Source organism: Macaca thibetana, chromosome 7 (genome assembly GCF_024542745.1).
Source record: "Macaca thibetana thibetana isolate TM-01 chromosome 7, ASM2454274v1, whole genome shotgun sequence".
NCBI lineage: Eukaryota > Metazoa > Chordata > Mammalia > Primates > Cercopithecidae > Macaca > Macaca thibetana.
The window spans coordinates 32,769,208-32,786,935 of NC_065584.1; the positions used below are offsets into that span (position 1 = coordinate 32,769,208).

At 44.9% G+C, this 17,728-nt stretch overlaps 1 protein-coding gene across 1 annotated transcript; it reads left to right on the forward strand.

Annotated features, from left to right (window-relative positions):
• Window positions 1–343: 343 nt before the first annotated feature.
• On the forward strand, window positions 344–11,648 carry PROX2 (prospero homeobox 2). Its single transcript, XM_050798762.1, has 5 exons — window positions 344–1,801; window positions 3,128–3,139; window positions 5,751–5,852; window positions 7,271–7,465; window positions 8,973–11,648. The coding sequence occupies exons 1-5, from the start codon at window positions 503–505 to the stop codon at window positions 9,141–9,143; spliced, it is 1,779 nt and encodes a 592-aa protein (XP_050654719.1). The 5' UTR covers window positions 344–502; the 3' UTR covers window positions 9,144–11,648.
• Window positions 11,649–17,728: the final 6,080 nt, after the last annotated feature.

A 17,728-nucleotide genomic window follows, 5' to 3' on the forward strand; every position in this document is an offset into this window, starting at 1 on the left:
AGCAATGGACGTAGAGTTCTTGGCATAATGCCACTTGTTCAGGTGGCTGCCACTATGATATTATTATTATTATTTTATTGTTATGCCCAAGCAGGAGAAGATTTTTCTCCCTGTAAGATCACTCTGAGAATCTCCTTAAAGTGGGGTTCTGAGACCAGCAGCATCAGCATTACCTGAGAGCTGGTTTAAAATGGAGAATCTCTGTGCTACCCTAGATCTACTGAACTGAAATCTGCACTTTAACAAGATCGCATTGAATGTTTGCACATTCAAATTTTAAAAGGACTGTTCAAAGTCACATGTGCTGTTTTCTTCCTGTCTCTAATTTCAGGAGTCTGCCCAGAAGGTTCATGAGCCCTGGCATCCCAGAATCTGAATCTTTCCTTAGTGACAGTGGCTCTTCACCGTAAGTGCAGAGAAGGAAGCCCAGCTCATTCTGGGTGCACTTCCAGCTGAGGAAATAAGGAGGAGGAATTCCTGAAGCCCCAAACAAGTGCCTGGGATGGATCCAAACTCCATCTTGCTTTCTCCTCAGCCCCAGATCTGCCCCCACCTGGCAGAAGCCTGCATGGAAGGTGAGAGAAGCTCATCTCCTCCAGAGCTGGGTAGAGACTCCCAGTTTCCCTGGAGCCAGGTCCCCAGCTCCAGCCCTGCAGACCCCGAATGGTTTGGTGATGAGCACATCCAGGCAAAGAGGGCCAGAGTGGAAACCATCGTCCGAGGCATGTGTCTCTCCCCGAATCCTCTGGTACCAGGCAGTGCACAAGCTGGGGACAGCCCACGCTGCCCAGAGAAGGCCCGAGAGAGGAAGAGGAAGCAGAGCCTTCCCACACAGCAAGGCCTCCTGATGCCACTCCCTGCCTGGGACCAGGGCAACAGGAAGGGGGGCCCTCGTGTGAGAGAACAACTTCACCTGCTGAAGCAACAGCTAAGACATCTGCAAGAGCACATCCTACAGGCTGCCAAGCCCAGGGACACAGCTCAGGGGCCAGGAGGCTGTGGCACCCGGAAAGGCCCTCTGAGTGCAAAGCAGGGGAATGGCTGTGGGCCTCGCCCCTGGGCTGTGGATGGTGACCACCAGCAGGGTTCCAGCAAGGACCTCTCTGGGGCAGAAAAACACCAAGAATCTGAGGAGCCCAGGTTCCTTCCTTCTGGAGCACCAGATTCGCTGGAGATTCTGAGGAAAGAGCTGACCAGGGCAGTATCCCGGGCTGTGGATTCAGTATTACAAAAGGTACTGTTGGATCCACCAGGCCGCCTGACTCATCTGGGCAGAAGTTTCCAGGGGCAGGTGCCAGAGGGTAGAAGAGAGCCCTCACCTCCTGTGGGAGAGGCCTGTGAAGATCCACTTGCTTTGGCTGCCTTGCCCAGGAGGGTCCAGCTACAAGCTGGGGTCCCAGTAGGAAACTTGTCACTGGCCAAGCCTCTAGAATCTCCTAGGTACCCTATCCCTCCAAGAATGATCCCCAAACGCTGTCAGGATCTCCCAGCAAACTGTCCCTTGACTGCACCTTCCCACATCCAGGAAAATCAGATTCTTAGCGAGCTACTGGGTTATGGATGCAACAATGGCCACTGGAGTAGCAGTCCTCCCCAGGACTCATCTTCCCAGAGGCACCCCTCCTCAGAGCCCGCCCGACGACCTTGGAGAACTACTAAACCACAACCATTGGTCCTGAGCCAGCAGCAGTGTCCCCTGCCTTTCACCTCTGCCCATCTGGAAAGTCTGCCCCTTCTTCCCTCGGTGAAGATGGAACAGGGAGGCCTGCATGCCATCACTGAGGCACTGCCTTTCTCTTCGGTCCACATATCCTTTAATAGCAATTGAAGTTCTCATTGTTGGCTAGGTACAGTGGCTCATGCTTATAATCCCAGTGCTTTGGGAGGCCAAGGTGGAAGGATTACTTGAGGACAGGTGTTCAAGACTAGCCTGGACAACATAGCTAGACCCCATCTCTAAAAGTAAAAATTTATCTGCACATGATGGTGCACGCCTGTAGTCCTAGCTACTCAGGAGGCTGAGGCAGGAGGATAGCTTGAGCCCGGGAGTTCGAGGTTACAGTGAGCTATGATTGCACCACTGCACTCTAGCTGGGCAACAGAGAGAAAAAATGTCTCAAAAAATAAATTAAAATATCATTGGCACTGTGCAGAGAAACAAGAAAACTGAAAGTTGAAGAGGAGGTGGCGACAGATCACTCAGGGTCTTCTTAATGTTGCTCTGGGCCTTCAGCTTAAAGTGGTGACCACATTCTGGAATTTAAGGACCTGGGAAGGTTTACTTACCTTCTTCTATGACCCATCGGGTTCTGCCACTTGACTTATTCCTTTGGGTGTAAAGGGTTTTGTTTTGAGACTCAAATAGGCTTCCAAAATACAACAAATACCCTACGGAAGAAAGAACCCCATAATTTGGTTGTCAGCTGTCCATACACTCAGGAGGAGAAGGTCAAAGGAATGACCTCATCTGAGGTATGGCCTCCCCAACCCCATAACTCTACAAGCAAAAATTCTGTACTGTGTAGATAATTCATGGGGCGCATATGAGGGACCAGAAACTTCTGGGCCAGATGGAAAAAGTTTTCCTCGGGGATTAAACCCAGAGAGGCAGCTGGAAATGGCCAGAAGTCTTCAGTTTAAGGAACAACTTCCAAGCTGCAAGGGAGTGCCTGGAGACTAGGGGCTGGGCATATGAAGGGAGAGGAGGCTCCCCATGAGGAGGCCTGAGTGGCCCAGGTTGATCTGCAGGGGTCTGGATCTTATTGCATCATCTTTGCAACCCTTAAGCAAACGCTACTCTCTTAATGTATTTCCCAGAGTAACCCTCGGGATATAAATAATTGTTGAGTTAGGAGAAAAAGTACCTTGGGGAAATACTGAGATGGTTTATTTTCTGCAGGAATTCTCAGAGCCTTTAACATGAGTAAGTGGAAGCTCTAAGAGGAGAATGTATACAGCCCCAAACCCATATGACCCATAGAATAATCCACTTCCAACAAGCGTCTTGCAGAACTTGAGTTCTTGAGAATGTATTTTGGATGTTGCTTTTTAAGCTAGCTGTGCTCACGTTGCTGCTTCTTGTGGGCAGCTTTGAGGCGAATCTCCAGAGGCTGATGAGTCTGTGGAGTTGCATATCCAGGTGGGAACAGTCGTGTCCTTTGCCTGGCAGCTGCTGTGCGGGCAGTGGGATGGGGTGGGACCAGCTCATTACCATGCCAGACCCTGCCTTTGTGTCCTAAATGCCACGAGCGCCCCCTGCCGGTCAAAGGTGTTGGAAACACCCCAAAGTTAACCTGGAAGTCAGCGAGCAACTGTAAAAGCAACGCTGAGAATACTTCACTTGCCACCACTCTTGGAGGCAGAGATTCCACCACAGACAGATTTTCTTTATAAGAAAGGCCAACTGTCTGGGCCTTTGATAACCACTAGTTGACTCTCCATTAAATACAGACAGCTGCAAAAACACCTCAGGCAGATGGTCCCCCAGAATTTGCTATTTGTTGAGCACCTACATGTGCCTGTTGCTGGCCCCCCCCAAACTGGGGATTGGGCTCAGAGAGCTTCTGGAGGTTTGGGGCCTATCCTAAGAAATACCTAAGCCAGGACTGGCTGCATGGGTGAAGTATTTGACTATCTTTGGAATGACTTGGGGCCCCCTGGCCCCTCAACTCTTCCCCCATTCCTGCTGCCTATATTCCAAGACCAGAGATTTATTCCTGTGGACCATGAAAACCACCTGAGAGCAAGCTGCTTTACAGCATAAAAAGAACGTTTACGTTCACATGACATCCTGTGACACAGGGAGGGCAGATGTGAAGATCATGAGGGCAGCACTGACAGAACACTTTCTCCGTGGCAGGCATTGCTACCAGCATTTCACACATATGTGCCCACCACCACTTAGCTACAATTCTGAAACCCATAAAGCCCTATGATTTTCCCCCCACTTAAGACTGATGCAATATTTTTTTCGGTAGCAAAACCTGGCCTGCACTGACTGGAGGCTATTTATAGATTTTATCCCACTTAGTAAGTCATACATTTTGCTGCAGAAATGTGAATGCCATTGGATTATAGACTGTCTCAGCTGTGGATGTTAATGAATGCGTGGTACACACATCATATTATCTTTATAAGCTAACAAATTCTGAAACCTGAACTCCATTTGGCCCAGCATTTCAGATAAGGGGTTTAGACCTGTATTATCTCACTGTTCTCAAGCATCCATTCTAAGATTGGGTATCCAAGAAGCAGAGACAGAGAAAGGAGCTAACTCGCCCAAAGCCCCAAGACACACTAATGAGCAACCAGGATTCAAACCTGGGATCTGATGGCCAAGTACAAGCTTTAATCACTATACTGCACATCTTAGCAATGAGGCTCAGAGTAGTTAAGTGGCTGGCCCAAGGTCACACAGCTAATAGGTGGCAAAATCAGTGTCTGAAAGTGGGTCTTTGGAATCCCAATCCAGGATTCTTTCCACAGCACTTGTGGATCTGTAGGAAGGATAAGTAGGGCTGATGGGGTAGCAGGGAGGGGCCTTCTGTGCAGCAACCAGGTGCCTGGGCCACCTATAACTAGTCAGTTGGTCTGGTTTCTTCTGGTTAAACAGATTCATCCTATGTGGAAGTCTTAATTGTCTTAAGCTACAGCTCTCAGATCTGAGATCCCAAGTTACTCTGTGTAATGCTTCTCAGCCAGCCTAAGGAGTGTCCCTGAAAATGCAAGGCGTATTTGTGTAAGAATCTTTTTTTCATTTCTGTCCTGCTCCAGTGCTAGGCAGTCACATCACAATTCTCCAACTCTTGTTAAAGGGGAAGGAATATGTCTGTTCCCAGAGTAAGGTATAGTTTGGAATATAATTTCCATATATGTGTATGGATTAAGGTTGACCGTTCACTCACTTACTCCTTCACACAACAAATATTTATTGAGCACCTACTATGTTCCTAGAACTGGGCTAGGCACCAAGATGAAAAGATAAGGTCCTCACTCTCAAGGAGCTCACAGTCTAAACGAGGAGACAAACATGCAGTAAAAATTCCAATAAGGTCATTGCTGACACAGTTTGTACAAAGGGTCTTCACAGCCCAGGGTAAGGAAGGCCTAATTTGGCAAGGAAGGGTTTAACAGAGGCGGGAGCTTCTGAGCTGAGACCTGAAAGATGAAGGACAGTTCTGCCAGGCAAATGGAGAGTGGGTGCCACCCAACCATTTAAGCTTCTTGAGCAAGAGCAAAATGTGAGCTGGTACTCAGCTTGCTTAGATGTGTCCTGGTTATAAAGGCAACACTACAAAGGCAATGATAAGAGTGACAGCCAGAATGGGGACCACCTAGCTTATTCTTCTCGTTTTACAGCTGAGGAAACTGAGGCAGAGGGGGGAAGTAAATCTCCGCTTGGGGATTTGAAATCATTTATCTGGGACAGAACTGCCATCTCTTCCCATCCCACTGGGACACCACACACACACACACACACAAAATACACCAAACTGTATTTGACATCATCTATGGTACATAACTTTTCCACATCGAGATGGTTTTCACATCCTGTGACTTAACTGTGCACATATGGCATTCAGCTTATTTGACCAGAGTTTCCAGAGACAGAAAAATGGAGGAAATACACAATTCCAATCAGAAAAACAAAACGAAATCAAATAGAAACCACAGGAACAAGGAATTCACTAGTTAATTGATAAACTGGCATTTTAAAGTGTTCATTTTCCTTGACACTGAGATAAATCCAGGAAGGTCTAAACCCTGGTCACTTGAAGAAGGCCAAACTAATGTTTTTCTTCGCACGATATCCCAGCTCCAACCTCCTGAAGGCTTATTTTCCTGATGTTCAGGTAAAGTCACTCAACTAAATTGCAGCTTCTGCAGAACTCCCACGTGACAGTGTTTCGCCTGGTGTGAGGCAAGTCCTAGGTCATCATATGTGCTCTTCAAGCTCCCCTTAGTGTTGTTGATGGAATCGGTGCAATGTCCACTTCTGGGCTGAGACTCTACCCAAATAATCATGAATAACTTTAGGCTAGAAAGGTTGGCTGTCTAAATTCTTAAGCTACTGAGCTGTAGATAATCCCCCCAAACAGAAACACATGGGCAGGAAAAGTAGCGGGAAAGAGAAACACTAGTTAGTGGCCTTTTTGGCTAGTTTTCTGCCTTGGCTGGGGACACTATGAAAAAGAAAAAATAGGCTGGGTGCAGTGGCTCACGCCTGTAATCCCAACACTTTGGGAGGCCGAGGTGGGCAGATGGCCTGAGGTCAGGAGTTCGAGACCAGCCTGACCAACATGGTGAAACCCCGTCTCTACTGAAAACACAAAAACTAGCTGGCGTGGTGGTGGGCGCCTGTAATCCCAGCTACTCGGAGGCTGAGGCAGGAGAAGGAGAAACATTTGAACCTCGGAGGCAGAGGTTGCAGTGAACAGAGATCACGCCACTGCACTCCAGCCTGGGCGACAGAGCGAGCCTCCATCTCAAAAAAACACACAAAAACAAAAAACCATATATATATATATGTAGAGAGAGAGAGAGTGTGTGTGTGTGTATCAGACACTGGCAAATTTATGTTCAAGTTGCTATAGTTCAAAACTGAGTGAAAGTACATACAGATGAAGTGTGACAATAAGGAAAATCAAACTAATTGTTGGGACCAGACCTCTCCTTTTCCCATAAAAGGTTTCTGAGGGCCTCCTTTACCTTGGGTGTTGGGTTAGGGGCTGTTAATACTTTTGGCCTACATCATTCAAACTTTTCTTTCCTCATATTCAGTTGGTTGGTTGATCCCTGAAGCAACCTCTGATGTTGATTTCAATTCATTCCACAATTCAAAGTTGCTAATAAACTGCTCCCTGACCTATACCTTGCCCTTCCCTTGGCCCTTTATCCAGGCAGAAGGCCCCAGGCCTGCCATGCAATCCACCTGGGTGCAGCAAAATCTGGCACCACACTGGTCTTGACCCCTAAGTCCCACTCAAACACCACATAAAGCTTTTCATGGGTAAAACAACCCTCATGAATCTAGCATATAAAAAAAAAAAATTTTGTTATAACAGGTACTGAAGCCAATTTAGATTTTTCCGAGTATTACTGAATAGGCTTGGAAAACAGCGGTGGCTTCGCTTGTTTTTTTAAAGGAAGCCCCTGTTAATGCTGGTTAAAGCCATGTATATGAACCCCTATACTGAGCTGGAAGCAGACGGTTCTAATTCAGAGCACCTCGTGGCAAATGTCTGACTGGATGGACCTCTTGTTTGTACAGTTCAACCGCTGCATTACCTCTCAGATGATCAAGTGGTTCAGCAACTTTCGTGAGTTTTATTACATCCAAATGGAAAAATCTGCCCGGCAAGCAATTTCAGATGGTGTCACAAATCCCAAAATGCTGGTGGTTCTCCGCAATTCAGAACTTTTTCGAGCTCTCAATATGCACTATAACAAGGGAAATGACTTTGAGGTAAGACCATGTACTGGGGTCCCATGAGGTCTGATGAGTGTCTTCCCTACATGATTCGAGTTTTGGGAAAGATCCCCCTTCTGTGTCTCCTTAAGTTACTGACAGCCAGGGCAGCCTGGGCCAATCTCTGTATCATCCACAAAGATCACAGCCTCAATAGCTTCACTCGGGCAACAGGTGGAAGCAGCAAACTGAGTCTACAGCCAGTCTTCATTCTGAAGCTTAGGGAGAGGTCTGCCAGGTGTTATACCATCTTAGACTGAATACCCTGTCGTTATCAAGTTACATTATTTACTGACCTTTTTGCCTTAGTGCCAGGAGGCTCAGGACAGAATGCTGAGCTCAGTTGTGACACCTAGTCTTGGCCTAGGTTTTTTCAACAATTTCTATGCTTTTCATGATTTGGTTCTTATCTGTATTTTCCCTTGAAAGTGTATCTGTGGGCCTTCTATGGAAGGCCCCTCAAATCACCTCAAATCCTTTCTGGAAATAACAATAAACAACACTCAAGCTCAGTCCCTCGGGGATCCCTGTGAAGGCACACTGGTGGCACCTCAGAGGTAAAGCATCAGTGAAGGGTGAGCCTAGGTGTCAGTGGTGCGCATTCCTAATCAAGAGATGCGTGGTGCCTCATGCACAGCCGACAGCTCTGTCAGGCTGGCATCCGATTCTGCAGGTGCTAGGTATATCTGGTCACAGATTACACTTCCCTCTTCTTGCTTTCTCCCTTGACTGTGATCACCAAGAGTGGTTTATTGATACCTCCAAGAAATACAAGAACTGTGGTCATCCACTCGTTGACTGGTCAGTCAGAATACGTTTGGAAAGCTAAGGCTACCTGTGGGGAAAATTGTCCATGTCTCCCTTTCTGAGGCTCAAGGGGTCAGGGCCAGTATGGGACAGGCAGCACTGCCGCATCTTTCCACACAGGGTGGTTACTTGGCCTGCAGTGGCGGCAAGCCCCAAGCCAAGCTGGGTCTGGAGCTTGGCGGTGCGGCAACCGATCATTCATGGTGCCAGTCTGCGTTAGGATTCTAGAACAGCACCCCTGTCAACCGGCTCTGAAAGCAGGAGTGTAAGCTCTTCAGACCCAGCCCTAAAAGGCAGTGGAATGAGGTATGACAGTCAGAAGCTTGGGGGCACTCCTTCCACAGTTAGTACTAGGGAAAAGAATACCAAAGTCTCTTTGAGCCACAGATTTACTTTCAGTAAGATTTTCTGACCTACTTAGTAAAAAGTCACCCATTAGCAGGATCAGCTTCTCCTACAAAGGAAGTGTCCTTAATTCACCTTCTCCCAGGACTTTCTCATTGGAGCTGTCATATCAAGGTTTGTGTCTGATGAGGGAGCAGAGGATTCCTAGGGTTGCAGAATCAGGGGCCGGTGGAGCAGGGATGCTCCTAGCCCACTTCCCAAGAAACAGGCAGCATCCGCTAGTGAGGGTTCTGGCACCAATGCTCCCCAACATCACGTCTTTTCTTTCTTGTGGGTCTCTTTGGAAATGCAGGTTCCAGATTGCTTCTTGGAAATCGCCAGCTTGACGTTACAGGAGTTCTTCAGGGCTGTCTCCGCAGGGAGAGACTCAGATCCTTCCTGGAAGAAACCCATTTATAAAATTATTTCGAAACTGGACAGTGACATCCCAGAGATATTCAAATCTTCCAGCTATCCCCAGTAGCTGTTTCGGGGTTAAGATCTCACAATGTGAGGAGTGACTGGCTAGGGTTTCCTGGGTTTGTCTTAAATGACAATATAGCTGTAGTCATATAAAAAGGGCACAAGGAAATCTCCTCTACCAAAATAGGTACTATTACCATTTTGATCATTTATTTCCCTTTCCAGAATCATCAGAAATTGAACTTTAACTATAAAATGGACTAACTGTATTGGTAGTATATTGTAAAAGGAACACAAGTTTTCAATCAGAAGACTTGAAGCTCAACTCCATTGTTTCCAGGTGTTGTGACCCTGGGAACTTCCTGGTATCTCTGCATCTGTAAAATGAGGTTGTTAAGGATTAAAGGACAGTATGTCCTATGCAATGTTCTTCACACACAAATGTTAGTTTTTTGAACCCCTCTTTCAGATAAGGTTATCTTATTAGGGGTTTTTACAAATTGCTGTTTTTAGTTTCCTACTTATAAAACGCCATCTATTTGCTAGATACTTTCACATACTTTATCTTTAAGCTTTTCACCCTGAAAAGTAGTTATTATCATCATTTTAAAAAATGACCAAACACAAGCTTTAGAACTGCAAGGTAACTCGCCAAAGCCTATGAGGCCAGGGCATCTGGGTTGATAGGGACAGTCAGGAGCCTGGAGGAACCAAGACTTTCTGATGCCCGACTGCATGCTGGACCCATCTCCTGCAGCTAACTCAGGATCTCAGGTAGGACCCCATCCCTAGTAAGCATCCAGCGCTGACAGGGCACTATCACCTGACAACTCCTGCCCAGCACTTAGGAGCACTTCACCGCCCAAGATTTCTGCTGATCATTTCAGCAAACTCAAGACAAACTTTCTGCAGGACTTGAGTGTTGCTATTTATTCACATTTGTCTGCTGGAAGAGTTTATCAGCTGGATAATGCAAATAGTCTCCAGTTGACCAATGCAATTGGTGCCCCAACCTCATATATGCAGAAGCTGAACTTCAGACTGTGAAAGGTAGAAAGGGCCTTGGGAGATCATCTGGCCCACGCTGCTTAAATTAGGAAGGAAGAACTGTGGTCCAGACAGGAGGCTTGCACAGGCTGTGCACAGCCTTGCAGATGATAAATGGCATAACTGGGACAAATGCAGCATCACACAGAAATGGAAATTCTCCCACTCCGTAACAAAATTACAGTCCATGGCTGACCTTCCACTGATGAAAGAATTCATGAAATCAACATTTACCCCACTGCTGGCCCAACACAAATTGTGACCCACTCTTGAGCATACAGGCGAGACACGTACAAAGCTGAGTAACTGCATCTGTCTCCTAAGCTAGTCAGGATCAAGTCTTTGTAAGCACTGCCAAAGGTACGCGGGGTTGGGTGGGGGTAATACATAGCTTGGGCTTTGTAGTCCTGATAAGGGGTGTCTGTGAGTTCATTAGCTTCTTTCCTGTCTATATAAAACAAGTTTCATATTTGGCTACTCAAATTCCATGATTTTTCTGTTGGGGCGCTGCTGGAGCAGATGAGATAAAATCCCTAAACTATTACTAGAACTATCAGCATAAAAAGGTATGAAAGATGAATTTTCCTTCGAATTTTCTCTTCAAACAGATGAAAGGAAAAACAAAACAGACTTAGCCCAAACCCATCTTTACAGGCTAAAGGTTATTAAGCGCCCTCCAATATATCCAACTGCACTCAGAAGATCTTTGCTCTATTTTCACAAAAATGAAGGAATCTGCCAAAACTAAGTTTTAAACACAGGCAAGCATGGAGTGCTCTGAGCACGGGCAATCAGTTTTCTGTGTCTGGAGACAGTAGAAGAACCCTCTATCCAGAGTGACATTACATACCTAAGTTAGGCACACAGGGGAAACAAGTTCACATGATTGTCCAATTGAGAGCAGCCCTTCTTCTGTCCCAAACCTGAAATTCATTAGTGTGTGTTTAAAGGCTGAGCCAAGTCACCTCCAGGGCAGTGAACCTTGTCTCAGGGACCAATTAGATGAAATGTACAAGCTCAAATTGAAAACATTTGTGTATTGCACTCTTTCCAGGAAGTGTTCTCTAACCACTGAGCTAAACACAGAAGAATGTATAAATACATATGCTCTGCCAACAGAAGAATTCTATTATAATTTTCTGTTTCTACCAAGTGTGTATCCCTCTGTGTTGGAAACACATGGAGTGTAAGCTGAGTGGGTTATTATGTTCTTTTAGCAATCACACTTTGCCAAAGGTCTGGTCATTCTTTCCATTAAGGTATATGAGGGCGCTATTTTATTTTTTTGAGACAGGGTCTCACTCTGCCACTCAGGCTGGAGCACAGTGCCACGATCACAGTAGCCTCGATCTCCCAGGTTCAAGTGATCCTCCCACCTCTGCCTCTCGAGTAGATAGGACTACAGGCACATGTCACCATGTCCAGCTAATTTTTAAAAATTTTTCTGTAGAGATGGGGGTCTCACTATGTTACCCAGGCTGGTCTTGAACTGCTGGACTCAAGCAATTCTCCCACCTCAGCCTCCCAAAGTGCCAGAATTATAGGCATGAGCCACCGTGCCCAGCTTTGGGTGCTACTCTCTCCTAGATTAGACATGTTCAAATACTGCATAATTGTCTAATTTTTCAATGGTGGACTACAGGGTCTGTACTGTGGTTTATGATGATGGCACTACTGAGGGGTCAATGCCCAATTATCAATTAAAAGCAGGCAGTTGATTGGTATCCCATGGAGGAAAATGTTCATTAGGAACCTTTATTTCAAACACGGTTTCATATAGTATACAAATCCCAAACCAGACTCAAACGGTGAGAGGCTGAAGGCATCTCCTGGACATGTAAGGCATACCTAAACAATTTATTTTCCATCAGAGAATGAGCAAAGCATAAACAGCAAACAGATAGCACAGCACTCTTTAATAAAGCTCTAACACCCAGCCCTCTTACGTAGGTCCACTTTTAAAAGATTGTCTTTGCTCTCAATGACAAAATATAGAATCCTCAGAAGAAAATAATTTAAAATTGCACTTCCCTAACCTAATTTTACAAGTGTCTTGAAAATATATCTTTGGCTGCACACGGTAGCTCATGCCTGTAATCCCAGCACTTTGGAAGGCTGAGGTGGGAGGATCGCTTGAGCCCAGGGGTTTGAGACCAGCCTGGGCAATGTGGTGAGGCCCCGTCTCTACCAGAAAAGAAAATACAAAAATTAGCCAGCATCATGGCGTGTGCCTGTACTCCCAGCTACTTGGGAGGCTAAGGTGAGGATCATTTTAGCCTGGGAGGTTGAGGTTGCAGTGAGCCGGCAATCATGCTACTGCACAGCCCTGGGCAATAGAGTGAGACCTTGCCTTAAAAAAAAAAAGAAAAAAAGAAAAGAAAAGAAAGAAAGAAAAAGAAAAGATAAAAATTATTTCTTTTAAAAGTCCTAAAGGCCGGACGTGGTGGCTCACGCCTGTAATCCCAGCACTTTGGGAGGCCAAGGCGGGTAGATCACCTGAGGTTGGGAGTTCGAGATTAGCCTGACCAACACGGAGAAACACCGTCTCTCCAATTTTGCATTTTTTGTAAAAATACAAAATTAGCCAGGAGTGGTGGTGCGTGCCTGTAATCCCAGCTACTTCGGAGGCTGAGACAGGAGAATCGCTTGAGCCCAGGAGGCAGAGGTTGCAGTAAGCCGAGATCGTGCCATTGCACTCCAGCCTGGGCAACAAGAGTGAAACTCTATCTCAAAAAAAGAAAAAAGTCCTTACAAAATTAGCCAAAATTTTGGTAACCAGTTTTCTGAAGTCCTATATAGTCTAGATTTTCATAATAACTGATTCTAGTCCTTTTATTTACAGTTTTGATCCTTTGCTCTGTAAAGCAGATCATAGTTTGATAATAAATACAATCAAAACAAAACAGAAATTTTAAAAATCCTTTGATGTTTTTACACAAACTGTTAAGTATTACACAGATTTCACATAAAGCAAGATCATCAGACAAGATAATGAAACAGTGACAGGCAAGAAAGAGATACTGAATACTTTAGCTAGAACAATATAGCTCTATCAGGCTGAGGATTTTATACATTTGAATTTGAGTTCTGTATAAGTCTTAACTGCTTCAGGGATTGAAGCTTTGGGGTGGCGAGAAATGAACTTGTGACAATATGGCAAATATAATGCATTTCATGAAAGTATTGTATACAATATTCGTGGTCAGATTTACCACAAATATACACATATACACCTGTAAGGTATAAGTTCAGATGATCTACTTGAGAGTATTAATAATACATGCTGTACCTTTGAGGTAGATCATGGTATTTACATTTACAAAGAGTTACTAAGCACTCACCTGTGGAAGAAGATGATTCATGAAAAAGTATTTTTCAGGATTAGACAATTCCTACACAAAGAAAAAGCTTTTTTTTTTTTTTTTTTGAGATGGAGTCTTGCTCTGTCACCTAGGCTGGAGTGTGGTGACACCATCTCGGCTCACTGCAGCCTTTACCTTCCGGGTTCAAGCGATTCTTGTGCCTCAGTCTCCTGAGTAGCTGGGATTACAGGTGCATGCCACCATGCCTGGCTAATATTTGTATTTTTTTTTTTTTTTTTTGAGACAGAGTCTCGCTTAGTCGCCCAGGCTGGAGTGCAGTGGCGCGATCTCGGCTCACTGCAAGCTCCGCCTCCCAGGTTCACGTGATTCTCCTGCCTCAGCCTCCCGAGTAGCTGGGACTACAGGCGCCCGCCGCCTCGCCCGGCTAATTTTTTGCATTTTTAGTAGAGACGGGGTTTCACCGTGTTAGCCAGGATGGTCTCGATCTCCTGACCTCGTGATCCGCCCGCCTCGGCCTCCCAAAGTGCTGGGATTACAGGCGTGAGCCACCGCGCCCGGCCTAATATTTGTATTTTTAGTAGAGACGGGGTCTTGCCATGTTGGCAGGCTGGTCTTGAACTCCTGACCTCAGGTGATCCGCCCGCCTTTGCCTCCTAAAGTGCCGAGATTACAGGCGTAAGCCACCGCACCTGGCCCTCTTTGCAATAACCTAAGTAGTATAACCAACTGCCTAAGAGTTGAATGCTCAGTCCTATTAAAAAAAAACAAAAAATCGCAAAACAGATGCTAGCCTCCAGAGGAAGAGGGAGTGTTTGATGAACTGCTGAAGGCAGGTGGACAATGAACACAGTAAAGAAACAACCCAAAACGTCGCCAGTTTGACATGTCCATCTGCTCACTAGGGGTCTGCTTTTCTTTCACTAAGAGTTTTTCAGGGTGATTTCATTTCTCACCATCTCACCCCTTCATGCTCAGAAACTCTTGTTTTGCCATTTCCAATTCTCCAGTCACACCTCAAACAAATGTCAGTTCCTTTTCTTCCCTTAGGAAAACCCTTCTCTTTCCCCTACTTACTGATTTCTGTGGCTCTGACTTCCATGCCCTCAGTAACTGCTTCTGGACTGGAGCTTCAGCTGTCAGCAAGAATGTTGTTCCTCCCTTTACCTTTTCCCCACTTTATCATCAGGTATCTGACCTGACGCTGCTTCCCCCATCCCATTTGCTTTCCACCTCACCTAATACCTTTCCCAAGTCGAGTAGTTTGTTAGGTGCACGGGCTTTGGAGTGTCTTTTCATCCTGGCTCAACCACCTATTAGCTACAGATCTCTAAACTATTTATTCTTCTTGGCCTCAGCTTGGTCATCTGTAAAACAGAGATAATAGTATAGCACCTACCTCATAATACTGTTCTAAGGTTCAGGTAAAACAATACATGTGAAATGCTCAACACACTTCTAGAGCATAGTATGTGCTCAGTAAATGTGAGCTGTATTACTGCTCAGCAATCATAAATTGTTAGTAAAGTCATGAATTTGAACTGCTTCACAGTGAAAAAGAATTCTTAGCTTAAGAACATCACTGACGTGTAACACTGACGCAACCATAAAACTTAGCTTTAAACTATGTTAATATAGTTTGAGAAGAAAACCCAGCTAAAAAGCTTTGTGCTATGAAGTTTATATGCATTTCCTCATTTACTTTTTAACTACAACCCCATGTTGACATGTTTACTTGACAAATGGCATGACGACTATTGCTGTTTCTTGGTTGGTTGCTCAGACACTGACCTGCTTTTTCCTTACACAGGGGGATACACTGCGTTTTTTTTTTTTTTTTTACGGAGTCTTGCTCTGTGGCCCAGGCTGGAGTGCAGTGGTGCAATCTTGGCTCACTGCAAGCTCTGCCTCCCAGGTTCAAGTGATTCTCCTGCCTCAGCCTCCTGAGTAGCTGGGACTATAGGCGCACACCACCACGCCTGGCTAATTTTTGTATTTTTAGTAGAGACGGGGTTTCACCATATTGGTCAGGCTGGTCTTGAACTCCTGACCTTGTGATCCACCCACCTCTGCCTCCCAAAGTGCTGGGATTACAAGAGTGAGCCACTGCACCTGGCCTACACTGCAGACACCCTCTTAATTAAAAACTCAGTGGCTAATGTGGTATTTCTAAAATTATGCAACTTGCCATCTCTAACCACTGCTTCTTGGGGCTGTATCTATGTCCACTGAGTAGACTAGTCTTGGCTTGCATATTTTCTTAACTTCTGTACAGTTATTCAAAACATCTCTGTAGTTGTTCCACTTGTTAAAAGGGGCTGGTTCATTGCTTTCTTGAGTTGGTGAGGCGTGGGGAGGGAAACATAACTGGAATCCTGGTTCCCCCCGACCCTTAACAGTTAAATCTATATTCAGGATTATTTTTTCAAAAAGATGTTTTTGTTGTTGTTGTTGTTGTTGTTTTGGGGGATACAGGATCTTGCTCTGTCACCCAGGCTGGAGTGCAGTGGCAAAATCTTGGGTCACTGAGCTCCTCCACCACCTCCTGAGCTCAAGGGATCCTCTCCACCTCAACCTCCTGAGTAGCGGAGACTACAGGCATGCACCATCACGCCTGGCTATTTTTTGTAGACATGGGGTCTCACCACGTTGCCCAGTTTGGCGTGGAACTCCTGGGCTCAAGAGATCCGCCCACCTCAGCCTCACAGCGCTGGGATTACAGGTGTGCGGCATCACACCCAACCTGCTTTTTTTGAACGGAAGTAATCCAGCCTCCTTTCTGGTTCTTTTCATTTATAGTCATTAATGTTGATTATCTTCTCCTCTGCTCTTTCATGAGTGTGGGATGGTGATTATCAGAATATTTAAGGCTCTAAATGTCTTCTGGCTAGTCTGTTTCTACATTGTCTTTTTCAAATCAAGCTTTATGAGACAATGGGATTGTGAATGAAGTTTTGCTGACTTCTACTGTATTAAATTTCTAACAAAAAAACACAATTACATCAGGCAAAATGCATTTTTGATAAATACCCCAAAGTTGCTTTTGCTCAAGATTCCTATCTTGGCATTTAGATACTTCTTTTCACACATACTATTACTTCATTAGAGCTGAGCTTGCTGACTCTGAACCAATCAGAACAAACCCCAGAAACTCTTATTTCCTATAGAATTCTTGCCAAAAATGGTGCCCCAAAAAAGAATTTCTAAGGTAGGCAGTGGGATGTGGGTACAAGAACAGAACACAAATGCAAACTGCTTTGTTGATTGTAATTTATCAGCAAGTCCTGGGAACAGAAAGTGTAATAACACTGGACTTTCCTAAAATACTTTAATTTTGACATACTAGTTGCAAAGACAATTTAAATCCTCATGCCATGTGAATGGTAGACATGATTATGTATCCTTATGCTGTGGAGACAGTAATCACCTAAAAAATGTGAGGCAGGGTTTGACAGGTGACTCAATGCTTAGAAAATGCTATTTAAAGTGACTGTTTCTATTTCTTCATTATAAAGCCATGCCTATTCAATTCAAACACATCAGGGCATTTCTCTGGGAGGCCAATAGTCTTCTTACTAAAGGACTTCTTTAGGACTAAAACGATATGACTATTTACTGAGTAGGTCTCAAATGTTCTGAAGTGTGGCAGAAAAAGAACTTCCTAGCATTCAATTTGTACCAACATTAAGATCAGTAACAGATTCTGACGCGCTGGGGTGTATATTTCTCATTTTACTCCCTTCAAATAAAGCAAGTGACCATGCTTTAACTACTCAAAAGCATAGTTACTGAGAAAAGCACCAATATTGATGACCTCATGAAAAAAAAAAAGACTAAAAAGCCACTTCATGTTGCAAAAGCTATGCTACTTACCCCCTCAAAGAGGTAGTCCCCAACAATATAAAGTCCTGAATTTAAGGCATGATGGGACTACAAGCAAAGTGACTCATTCTATACTCATTCTCTTAACAGTTCTTCACATTCTTACATGGAGTTCTGAATCTTGATTATGGTGGCGGTGATTACATGAAGCTACATGAGATAAAACTGCACAGAACCAAACACAAATACATGAAGCTACATGAGATAAAACTGCACAGAACAAAACACACACACACGAGTGCTTGTAAAACTGGTAAAATCCGAATAAGCTCTGTGGAGTGTATCAACATCAACTTCTTGGCTTTTAAAAGTTTTGACACACACTTCTCATTGTATAAAATGTTATCATCGGGGATGGCTGGTTGAAGAATACACTAGGACTTCTCTGCACATTTTT